Source organism: Dama dama, chromosome 23 (genome assembly GCF_033118175.1).
Source record: "Dama dama isolate Ldn47 chromosome 23, ASM3311817v1, whole genome shotgun sequence".
Lineage (NCBI taxonomy): Eukaryota > Metazoa > Chordata > Mammalia > Artiodactyla > Cervidae > Dama > Dama dama.
This window is the reverse complement of record NC_083703.1, coordinates 44,006,096-44,019,449: the sequence shown is the minus strand read 5'-3', so window position 1 is coordinate 44,019,449 and position 13,354 is coordinate 44,006,096. Positions and strand designations below refer to the sequence as shown.

The following is a 13,354-nucleotide window of genomic DNA, read 5'->3' as shown; positions in this document are numbered from 1 at the left end:
GGGCAGCCTCAGGAGCTAAACCTCAGTGGACGGCCCACATGTAGAGGTGGAAATAAAACCACAATTGAAACCCAGGGACAGTGTGGCTAAGGAAGAAGACTCAGAACCTTCCCACTAGCTGTACAAGCTGCAGGTTAAGCCCACATGATCAACTAAGCAGACTCTGTGTCTATGGAATACATAAAAGGCCACTGAGAGCTCCCACAAAAGAAAACGCACTAGCTCTGATAGCTGTGGACATTGGAGGCAAGAACACACAGGAGTAGGACCAGATTAGAATCTGAGCAGCCCCCACAGCGGGTCCAGAGATCAGTACAGTGATGGAGAGCATCCTAGGGAGGTGAGGTGGACTGTGATTTCCAGCAAGGGGAAGGATTCTGACAGCAGTGACTCAAGAAAAGCATTTATTATTCTTATTTTTCACTTGTTCTGTAGATTCTTTTGGATTTTTTTTGTTTTCCTTTTTTGCCCCCTCTGTTGTAGTTGTCAATTTTATTGGCACTAAGAAATTTAATCAAACTTTTGAGCTTTTTTCTTTTTTTCCTTTTTCCTCAGTCACATTTTTTTATTGTTGTCATAACCCTTTACCTCTATGTTGGGCTTTTGCAGTTCTGTGGAGCGTTCCTCTTTTATTTTCTTTTCTCTTTTTTAAATTTTAATGTTTAGTTTTTTAAACCTATTATTATTTTTTTCTACATTTATTCCTTTATTTGATTTTCCTACTGTTCTTCTCCCCTTTCAGTTAATCTTTAACGTATAAAAATCTTCTTTATCTACCTCTGTTTAACTTTGCATATCTAGTCTTTCTTCCTTTTCTTTCTCTCCTTTCCTCTCAACATATTTGTTAGTTTTATTTTCATTGCTTTATTCCCCAATTGGCACCTTGCTTAGTTTTGTTTTACAGTTTGTGCTTGAATTAGTTTTGTTCTGGTAGATATAATTTTTGGTTTCCTTTGTTCACCGGTCAATCTATTGTACTTAATTTTTGTTGGACTGTTATGATTTTGCTTATGAGTGCATCTGTATATGTGTATATTCAATCACATCTTCTATTGTTGTTATAAACCTCTGCCTCTACATTAGGATTTTGCAGTTCTGTGGCATTTTCCTTTTTTTCCCCCTTTTCTCTTTCTTCTTCCATTTTTTTCTCTTTTCTCACTTTTATAATTTTAATTTTTAATGTTTTAAACCTATTATATTTTTCTACATTTATTCCTTCATTTGCCTTTCCTACTGATCTTTTCCCCTTACAGTTAATCTTTAATGTATATAAATCTTCTTCATCTATATCTATTTAACTTTGCATATCCTTGTTTTTCTTTCTTTCTTTTCTTCTCAACATATTTGATAGTTTTGTTTTCATTGCTTTATTCTCCACTTGGCACCTTGCTTTAGTTTTGTTTTCCAGTTTGTGCTTAAGTTAGCTTTTTTCTTCTTAATGGGTAAATACAATTTTTTATTTCCTTTGCTTGCTGAATCAATGTACTGTACTTTATTTTTGCTTGACTGTTTTCACTTTGCTCATGGGTGTATATGTATATATTCCATTATTTTAATTATTATTTGCCTGCTTTTGTAACTGCCATTTGTCTGGGGTTCATCTTTGGTTTCTTGTTTTTGGGTATTTGTTTTACTATCCCTTAATGTCATAACAAACCACTTGTGGAATCTTCGTTCCTGACCAGAGATCAAACCCTGAGCCATTGGAGTGGGAGCGCTGACTCCAAGACCCCAGACTACCAGAAAACTAACCCTAGGGAGTATCAAATAGTGAGAACTCACAAAAAGGAAACCACTTGAATACAAGACCTGGCATCACTGAACCACCAGTAGCACCCTGGGCAGGACGACTCATCTAAACAACAAACAAAGCAAAAACAAACACAGTCATCAGTAGACAGGAGTACCACTTCGCTCAGCCTTGCCCATCAGAGGAAAACCAAACAAACAAACAAAAATTCAGCACAAATCTCACCCTATAAGAAGCTCACACAAACCACTGGACCAACCTTAGGAGGGCAGAAACCAAAAGGAAAAAAAAAATTCAACCTTCTTCAAGGAAAGAATTCAACTTTCCTTGAAGCCTGGGAAAAGCATACCTCAAACACTACACCTTAAAAAAAAAAAAAAAGAAAGGAAAGAAAAGGCAGAGAACTGCTGCACAAATGAGGGAACAAACTAGAAACACAGAAGTCCAAAAAAAATCAATAGGAAATAGGAAAATTACCTGAAAAAGAATTCAGAATAATGATAGTAAAGATGACCAGAAATCTTGAAACCAAAATGGAGAAAATGCAAGAATCAATTAACAAAGACCTAGAAGAACTAAGGAATATAACAGAAGAAAAAAGATCTACAAAATCAACCTCAAACAATTAGAAAATGCCAATAGGAACATGCTGCTGCTGCTGCTGCATCGCTTCATTCATGTCCGACTCTGTGCAACCCCATAAACGGCAGCCCACCAGGCTCCCCCGTTCCTGGGATTCTCCAAGCAAGAACACTGAAGTGGGTTGCCATTTCCTTCTCCAATGTGTGAAAATGAAAAGTGAAAGTGAAGTCGCTCAGTCATGTCCAACTCTTAGCGACCCCGTGGACTGCAGCCCACCAGGCTCCTCCATCCATGCGCAAAAGTACTCCATCTCCAGGCAAGAGTACTGGAGTGGGGTGCCATTGCCTTCTTTGCCATAGGAACATATATATCAATAATTACTTTAAATGTAAATGGATTAAATGCTCCAACCAAAAGATACAGCTTGGCTGAAGAGATACAAAAATAAGACCCATATATATGCTGTCTACAAGAAACCCAGTTCAGACCTCAAGACATGTATAGACTGAAAGTGAGAGGATTGGAAATATATATTCCATGCAAATGGGAAGCAAAAGAAAGCTGGAATAGCAATCCTCATATCAGACAAAATAAATCTTAAAATAAAGAAGATTACAAGAGATAAGGAAGGACTCTACATAATGATCAAGGGATCAATCCAAGAGGAAGACATAACAATTGTAAATATATATGCACCCAAAATGGAGCACTTCAGTACATAAGACAAACACTAACAGACATAAAAGGAGAAATTGACAGCAACACAATAATAGTAGGAGACTTTAACACCCTACCCACACCAATGGACAGATCATCAATACAGAAAATTAATAAGGAAATACAAGTCTTAAATGATACATTAGATGAGATGGATCTCACTGTTATCTTCAGGACATTCCATCCAAATGCAGAAGAATACACCTTCTTCTCAAGTGCATATGGAACATTCTCCAGGATAGACCACATCTTGGGTCACAAATCACGCCTCAGTAAATTTTAAAAAATTGAAATTGTATCAAGCATCTCTTCCAACCACAATGCTATGAGACTAGATATCAATTACAAAAAAAAAAAAAAAAAAAAAGCTGCAAGAAACACAAACACACGGAGATTAAACAACACGTCTCTAAATAACCAACAGGTTACTGAAGAAATCAAAACGGAAATCAAAAGATTTCTAGAAACAAATGACAATGAAAACATGACAACTCAAAACCTATGGGATGAAACAAAAGCAGTTCTAAGAGGGAAGATTATAGCAATACAATCCTACCTCAAGAAACAAGAAAAACATCGAATAGACAAACTAACTTTACACCTAAAGCAATTGGAAAAAGAAGAAAAAAGCCCAAAATTAGTAGAAGGAAAGAAATCATAAAGATCCGAGCAGAAATAAATGAAAAAGAAATGAAAGAAACAATAGTAAAGATTAATAAAACTAAAAGCTGGTTCTTTGAGAAAATAAAAAAAAATTGACAAACCCTTAGCCAGACTCATCAAGGGAAAAAGAGAGAAGACCCAAATCAACAAAATTAGAAGGAGAGGTTAGAACAGACAATGCAAAAATACAAAGGATTATAAGAGACTATTATGAACAACTATATGGCAATAAAATAGATAACCTGGAAGAAATGGACAGAGTCTTAGAAAAATTCAATCTTCCAAGACTGAATCAGAAGGAAATAGAAATTATAAACAACCCAATTACAAGCACTGAAATTGAAGCTGTGATCAAAAATCTCCCAAAAAACAAAAGCCCAGGACCTGATGGCTTCACAGGAGAATTCTGCCAGACATTTAGAGAAGAGCTAACGCCTGTCCTTCTAAAACTCTTTCAAAAAATTGCAGAGGAAGGAACACTTCCAAACTCATTCTACAAGGCCACCATCACCCTGATATCAAAACCAGACAAAGACAACACAAAAAAAGAAAACTATAAGCCAATATCACTGATGAACATAAATGCAAAAACCCTCAACAAAATTTTAGCAAACAGAATTCAGCAACACATCAAACAGCTCATATACCATGATCAAGTTGGGTTTATTCCAGGGATGGAAGGATTCTTCAATATATGGAAATCAATAATGTGATACACCATATTAACAAATTGAAAGATAAAAACAATATGATAATCTCAATAGATGCAGAAAAAACCTTTGACAAAATTCAGCACCTATTTATGATTAAAACCCTTCAAAAAATGGGCACAGAAGGAACCTACCTTAACATAGTAAAGGCCATACATGATAAGCCTACAGCAAACATTATTCTCAGTGGTGAAAAACTGAAAGCATTCCCCCTAAGATCCCCTGACCCTAGATCCCCAAGACAAGGGAGTCCACTTCCTCTACTATTATTCAACATAGTTCTGGAAGCCCTACCTACAGCAATCAGAGAACAGAAAGAAATAAAAGGAATCCAGATCAGAAAAGAAGTACAGCACTCACTGTTTGCAGATGACATGAGACTGTACATAGAAAACCCTAAAGATAGTATCAGAAAATTACTAGAGCTAATGCTATGGGTTTTCCAGCAGTCATGTATGGATGTGAGAGTTGGACTATAAAGAAAGCTGAGAGCAGAAGAATTGATGCTTTTGAACTGTGGTGTTGGAGAAGACTCTTGAGGGTCCCTTGGACTGCAAGGAGATCCAACCAGTCCATTCTAAAGGAGATCAGTCCTGGGTGTTCATTGGAAGGACTGATGTTGAAGCTGAAACTCCAATACTTTGGCCACCTGATGCAAAGAGCCGACGCATTTGAAAAGACTCTGATGCTGGGAAAGATTGAGGGCAAGAGGAGAAGGGAGTGACAGAGGATGAGATGGTTGGATGGCATCACTAGCTCAATGGATATGAGTTTGGGTAAACTCCGGGAGTTGGTGATGGACAGGGAGGCCTGACATGCTGCGGTTCATGAGGTTGCAAAGAGTTGGAAACGACTGAGTGACTGAACTGAACTGAACTGAATCAGTGAATTTAGCAAGGTTGCAGGATACAAAATCAATACACAGAAATCCCTTGCATTTCTATATACTAACAATGAAAACTCTGAAAGAGCAATTAAGGAATCAATCCTATTCACCATTGCAACAAAAAGAATTAAATATCTAGGAATAAACTTACCTAAGGAGATGAAAGAACTGTACAAAGAAAATTATAAGACACTAATGAAAGAAATCCAAGATGACATAAACAGATGGAGAGATATTCCATGTTCCTGAATAGGAAGAATTAATATTGTGAAAATGATTATACTGCCAAATGCAATCTACAGATTTAGTGCAATCCTTATCAAATTACCAATGGCATTTTCCACAGAACTAGAACAAAAAATTTCACAATTCATATGGAAACACAAAAGACCCCGAAAAGCCAAAACAGTGAGAAAGAAGAATGGAGCTGGAGGAATCAAGCTTCCTGACTTCAGCTTATACTAAAAAGCTGCAGTCATTAAGACAGTATGGTACTGGCACAAAAACAGAAATATAGACCAATGAAACAAGATAGAAAGTCCAGAAGTAAACCCATGAACCTATGGGTACCTTATTTTTGACAAAGGAGGCAAGAATATACAATGGGGCAAAGACAGCCTCCTCAATAAATGTTGCTAGGAAAACTGTATAGCTACATGTAAAAGAATGAAATTAGAACACTTCCTAACACCATACACAAAGATAAACTCAAAATGGATTAAATACCTAAATTAAGGCCAGAAACTATAAAACTCTTAGAGGAAAACATAGGCAGAATACTCGATGACATAAATCAAAGCAAGATTCTCTATGACCCACCTCCTAGAGTAATGGGAATTAAAAAAAAAAAAAAGTAAATAAGTGGGACCTGATTAAACTTAAAAGCTTTTGCACAGCAAAGGAAACTATAAGCAAGGTGAAAACACAACCTTCAAAATGGGAGAAAATAACAAATGAAACAATTGATAAAGGATTAATATCCAAAATATACAAGCAGCTCATACAAGTCAATACCAGAAAAACAAACAACCCAATGAAAAAGTGGGAAAAAGACCTAAACATTCATTTCTCCAAAGAAGACATATAGATGGTTAACAAACATATGAACTGGGAAGACCCAGAGGAATCGGGTGGAGAGGGAGGTGGGAGGGGGGATCAGGATGGGGAATACGTGTAACTCTATGGCTGATTCGTATCAATGTATGACAAAACCCACTGAAATGTTGTGAAGTAATTAGCCTCCAACTAATAAAAAATAAATAAATAAATCTTAAGAAAAAAAGATGCTTAACATAGCTCATTATTAGAGAAATGCAAATCAAAATTACAATGAGATACTACCTCACACCAGTCAGAATGGCCCTCTCAAAAAGTCTACAAATAATAAATGCTGGAAAGGGTATGGAGAAAAGGGAACACTTTTGCACTGTTGGTGGGAATGTAAATTGATACAGCCACTTTGGAAGATGGTGTGGAGATTCCTTAAAAAACTAGGAATAAAAGCACCATATGACCCAGCAATCCCACTCCTAGGAATATACCTGAGGAAACCAAAATTGAAAGAGACATATGTATCCCATTGTTCCCTGCAGCACTATTTACAATAGCCAGAACATGGAAGCAACCTAGCTGTCCATCAACAGATGAATGGATAAGGAAGTTGTGGTATATACACACAATGGAATATTACTCAGCCATAAAAAAGGAACATGTTTGAGTCAGTTCTAATGAGGTGGATGAACCTAGAACCTATTATACGGAGTGAAGTGAGTCATAAAAAGAAAGATAAATACCATAATCTAACACGTATATACAAAATCTCAAAAAATGGTACTGAAGAAATTATTTACAGGGCAATAATGGAGAAATAGACATAGAGAATAGACTTATGGACATGGATAGAGGGGAGGAGAGGGTGAGATGTATAGAAGGAGTAACATGGAAACTTACATTACCGTGTGTAAAATAGATAGCTAATGAGAATTTGCTGTATGGCTCAGAAAACTCAAACAGGGGCTCTGCATCAACCTAGAGGTGTGGGATGGGAAAGAAGATGGGAGGTAGTTTCAAAAAGGGAGGGGATATATGTATACCTATGGCTGATTCACGTTAAGGTTTGACAGAAAACTGCAAAATTCTGTAAAGCAATTATCCTTCAATAAAAAATTAATTAATTTAAAAAATGCTGAACATGGGCAGATGACTTAAAATTGGATAATTTGGTATGATTCACTGCTTTACAATAGGCAAAATATAATACTAGAATTTTAAAATACTATGTCATAGCTTACCAAGATACTTAAGCTAAGTAAAATATAAGTATGCAACCTGTGTGTTGAAGATTATTTCAATTTATAAATAAATACACAAGGTGGCGCCAGTGGTAAAGAACCTGCCTGCCAATGCAGGAGACGCAAGAGACGCAGATTCAATCTCTTGATCCGGACCCACTCCAGTATTCTTGCCTGGACAATGCCATGGATAGAAGAGCCTCACAGGCTACAGTGCATAGGGTCGCCAACAGCCAGACACGACTGAAGTGACTTAGCACGAATGCACACACATTTGGAAAGGAAAATTACGAAGGTGTGAAATAAATTACATATTTTGTGAAAAGACAAGATAAACTTCAGCAACAAAAAATTCTTCTCTGCCCTTCAAACTTCTCTCTCCTCACTGTGAGCTGTGTGTCTGCATGACCCGTGAATCAGACCTCCCCCATCAGAGGGAAGACCTGTTCAACCATGAAAAGCAACATTCTCCCAGCATCAGTAACACAGTTCCTTAAAAGAGAGCATTCTATCTTGACTTTATTAGGGGCACGATGACTTTATACAGGACCCGAGGCACGATGATACTTAGATCTGGATTATGTACACTGTCAATAATATGTCATTTGATGTACAGCCTTCTTTCTAAAAACTTCCACTGTACCTAGACCTCTAATGGACAGAACAGTTCTCAAAACTTTCTGAGATGCTCTTCCTTGAAGCTATTAATCCTCATATTTAAACCAAATAAACTTTTCCATTTCTTTCTTTGGTCAACCAACTAATATTTCACTGACAAAGGAAAATGCACCAAAGTTAAGTATTACTAAATGGATTAATTACAGGTTGGCTTCATTTTCTAAACTTTCCCTTTTATTTTCTAAATTTTCTGTAGCTTACATGTATTACTTTAATTATTGGGAAAGACAAGAATCAATACTTTCAAGCTTTCACTATTTCACAAAATGTTTTTTAATAAAGGAAAGGCAAGTTTTTGGAATGAAAGACAGTTCTTTTAAGCATCTCTACCACGTACAGAAATCCTCTTCACAGCCCTAGAGGCAAGACATTCTGGTAGAATGCACGGTGTACAACTCACAGTCAATATTCTTCGAAAAATGGATACTCAGGGTGACCAACACACCTGAAAGAGAAAGAGGAGTGTTATTTATTAGATCTGTCATGTTGTCATAGAGAGCTTGACTCTGTGTTGCAGTCAGGATGGGCTAACACTCTGAATCTACAAACAAGTCCCTCCTTCACCCCCAACGAGCACACATGCAGGTGTCGCCTTCATGTGCACACTGCCCCTGCACGTCGAGTCCCAACATCCACGTGTAATATTCACTCGACAGTGACAGGTAATTTGACCCAGGTTACAATTTATAAAAGGGCCCAAGAACTATGGCTAGGGACTTCCCTGGTGGCTCAATGGATAAGAACCTGCCTGCCAATCCAGGAGACACGGGTTCGATCCCTGGTCTAGGAAGATCCCATATGCCATGGAAAAACTTAGCCCATGCATCAAAACTACTGAGCCTGTGTTCTAGAGCCCAGGGACCACAATTCCTGAAGCCTGTGCACCCTAGAGCTTGTGCTCCACAACAAGAGAAGCCACTACAATGAGAAGCTCACTATGCGCAACTACAGAGTAGCCTCTACTCGCCACAGCTAAAGAAAAAAGCCCATGCGGCAACAAAGATCCAGCACAGCCAAAAATAAATATTTCTTTTTAAAAATTTAACAACTATCTTACGCAAACTCTTCCAGAAAATTGCAGAAGGTAAACTTCCAAACTCATTCTATGAGGCCACCATCACCCTAATTCCAAAACCAGACGAAGATGCCACAAAAAAAGAAAACTACAGGCCAATATCACTGATGAACATAGATGCAAAAATCCTTAACAAAATTCTAGCAAACAGAATCCAATAACATATTAAAAAAAATCATACACCATGACCAAGTGGGCTTTATCCCAGGAATGCAAGGATTCTTTAATATCCACAAATCAATCAATGTAATACACCGCATTAACAAATTGAAAGATAAAAAACATATGATTATCTCAATAGATGCAGAGAAAGCCTCAGACAAAATTCAACATCCATTTATGATTAAAACTCTCCAGAAAGCAGGAATAGAAGGAACATACCTCAACATAATAAAAGCTATATATGACAAAGCCACAGCAAGCATTACCCTCCAAGGTGAAAAATTGAAAGCATTTCCCCTGAAATCAGGAACAACAAGGGTACCCACTCTCACCACTACTATTCAACATAGTTTTGGAAGTTTTGCCCACAGCAATCAGGGCAGAAAAAGAAGTAAAAGGAATCCAGATAGGAAAAGAAGAAGTGAAACTCTCACTGTTCACAGATGACATGATCCTCTATATAGAAAACCCTAAAGACTCTACCAGAAAATTACTAGAGCTAATCATTGAATATAGTAAAGTTGCAGGATATAAAATTAACACACAGAAATCCCTTGCATTCCTATATACTAACAATGAGAAAACAGAAAGAGAAATTAAGGAAACAATACCATTCACCATTGCAACAAAAAGAATAAAATACTTAGGAGTATATCTACCTAAAGAAACAAAAGACCTATACGTAGAAAACTATAAAACACTGACGAAAGAAATCAAAGAGGACACAAACAGATGGAGAAACATACCGTGTTCATGGATTGGAAGAATCAATATTGTCAAAATGGCTATACTACCCAAAGCAATCTATAGATTCAATGTAATCCCTATCAAGTTACCAACGGTATTCTTCACAGAACTAGAATAAATAATTTCACAATTTGTATGGAAATACAAAAAACCTCGAATAGCCAAAATAATCTTGAGAAAGAAGAATGGAACTGGAGGAATCAACCTGCCTGACTTCAGTCTCTACTACAAAGCCACAGTCATCAAGACAGTATGGTACTGGCACAAAGACAGAAATATAGATCAATGGAACAGAATAGAAAGCCCAGAGATAAATCCACGAACCTATGGACACCTTATCTTTGACAAAGGAGGCAAGGATATACAATGGAAAAAAGACAACCTCTTTAACAAGCGGTGCTGGGAAAACTGGTCAACCACTTGTAAAAGAATGAAACTAGAACACTTTCTAACACCATACACAAAAATAAACTCAAAATGGATTAAGATCTAAATGTAAGACCAGAAACTATAAAACTCCTAGAGGAGAACATAGGCAAAACATTCTTCGACATAAATCACAGCAGGATCCTCTATGACCCACCTCCTAGAATATTGGAAATAAAAGCAAAACTAAACAAATGGGACCTAATGAAACTTAAAAGCTTTTGCACAACAAAGGAAACTATAAGCAAGGTGAAAACACAACCCTCAGATTGGGAGAAAATAATAGCAAATGAAGAAACAAACAAAGGTTTAATCTCAAAAATATGCAAGCAACTCCTGCAGCTCAATTCCAGAAAAATAAATGACCCAATCAAAAAATGGGCCAAAGAACTAAACAGACATTTCTCCAAAGAAGACATACAGATGGCTAACAAACACATGAAAAGATGCTCAACATCACTCATTATCAGAGAAATGCAAATCAAAACCACAATGAGGTACCATTACACACCAGTCAGGAAGGCTGCTATCCAAAAGTCTACAAGCAATAAATGCTGGAGAGGGTGTGGAGAAAAGGGAACCCTCTTACACTGTTGGTGGAATGCAAACTAGTACAGCCGCTATGGAGAACAGTGTGGAGATTTCTTTAAAAACTGGAAATAGAACAGCCATATGACCCAGCAATCCCACTTCTGGGCATACACACTGAGGAAACCAGATCTGAAAGAGACACGTGCACCCCAATGTTCATCGCAGCAGTGTTTATAATAGCCAGGACATGGAAGCAACCTAGATGCCCATCAGCAGATGAATGGATAAGGAAGCTGTGGTACATATACACCATGGAATATTACTCAGCCATTAAAAAGAATTCATTTGAACCAGTCCTAATGAGATGGATGAAACTGGAGCCCATTATACAGAATGAAGTAAACCAGAAAGATAAAGACCATTACAGTATACTAACACATATATATGGAATTTAAAAAGATGGTAATGATAACCCTATATGCAAAACAGAAAAAGAGACACAGATGTATAGAACAGACTTTTGGACTCTGTGGGAGAAGGCGAGGGTGGGATGTTTCCAGAGAACAGCATCGAAACATGTATATATCTAGGGTGAAACAGATCACCGGCCCAGGTTGGAGGCATGAGACAAGTGCTCGGGCCTGGTGCACTGGGAAGACCCAGAGGGATCGGGTAGAGAGGGAGGTGGGAGGGGGGATCAGGGTGGGGAATACATGTAAATCCATGGCTGATTCATGTCAATGTATGACAAATACCACTACAATATTGTAAAGTAATTAGCCTCCAACTAATAAAAATAATGAAAAAAATTTAACAGTAAGGGAAGCTTTTTAAAAATGAACGAAGGTAAAAGGTGGAGGTCATTTCAGCCACAGGTAGAACTTAGGACCCTAGATGATGAAAAGGAAAGCTCTTAAGGAATTAGTTGATGTTTTTCACACAACATTCAGAAAATAACTACTGAAGCCAGGACACAGGGTGCCCCCAGTGAGAAACTTCTAATATAATGAAGAGATGCCACATTCATCTGAGTGATCATAACTATATACTAAATCATTGTATAATTTATGAGAATGTTTATTGTTCATAATTAGCATTACCATTGTCTTCTGCTTCTTATGTTCTCATTTTTCTTTCTAAATTTGTCCTTTTCAATTCAATTTATTTAAGAGTGTATTCTAAGCAATTACATGTCAAAAGAACTGTGCTGTTGACCTAAACCCACAAATACAAGTAAGTCTAGGCATTCACAGCTTAATGAAGGAGCACAAAGAAATATACTTCAAAGGCTGAGAACAGAAAAGGATCAATTTTTTTCATTTATCAAGATACAGCTTTACAAACAAGAGAGAGTTTTGAGATCTTTCATTCAAAACTAAATGCTTGTTTTATCACTGAATCGTATTTCCTTCTCTTTAAACTCCCTTTCAACTTCCTTGTGTTTGATTAGCCTTCTGTCTCTTCAATCCTAACAACCACCTGTAGTAATTAGGCAGTTGAAATTCCATGGTACTAAGTCAAAGTCAAGGAGGTAGGGGCTCCCCATGGGATGGAGCCCTGCTGGACAAAGGCTACACTGGGGTGAATCTAGACTCAAAAAACCAGAGACCAGACGATGTTATCTGAGTGTGCCCTGCCAAGGACATGGCCATCAGTCACTGGAGGGTCAGTTAAGCTCATGATTTACTTGTAATTCATTTGATGACATTATAATGATGAAGAAATGGGAATTGGAACAGGGGGAAAAGGCCAATGAAGATATAAATTTGAAAGAAATGAATGATGGCTTGGTAAAGAAATGCCCATTAGGGAGAAAAGTGACTAGACTCTTGGGGGGGGAGGGGTATTGAAGCAGGCCCACTGTGACCTCTCAGTACCCATGCACACTGGCCTTTGTGGGCCCCTCCTTCATAAGAACTTAAGCATGGCATTTTACAATTGTATTAGGATAAACATGGACATGCTAAAGGATGGATTCGTTATTACATGGCAATCATTAATATAATCATTTCCCCCTGATGTAAAAAAGAATTGAAGATGAAATATTTTCATAAGTCCTTAAAAGAATAGTGAGCTGAAAGCACTGTGCTGTCTGTGTCCACAGGGGCCTGGGCCATGAGAGGAGGTACACCAGAC

General features: G+C 37.5%; 1 protein-coding gene across 6 annotated transcripts in view; it reads right to left on the bottom strand.

The window, feature by feature from the left end:
* Positions 1 to 13,354, bottom strand: part of LOC133044805 (dihydrodiol dehydrogenase 3) — a 34,623-nt gene that overhangs the window by 5,558 nt on the left and 15,711 nt on the right. For 2 of the 6 annotated variants that reach the window (XR_009690059.1, XR_009690058.1), the window contains exon 9: positions 8,615 to 8,722. Coding sequence is in view for 4 of the 6 variants with exons in the window: in XM_061126558.1 (XP_060982541.1) it covers positions 8,680 to 8,722 (43 nt within the window). In the remaining 2 variants the exon portion in view is untranslated. Of the gene's footprint in view, positions 1 to 8,526; positions 8,723 to 13,354 lie in introns of those variants that run through there. The other 4 variants (XM_061126558.1, XM_061126557.1, XM_061126556.1 and 1 more) reach the window with 2 other exon arrangements.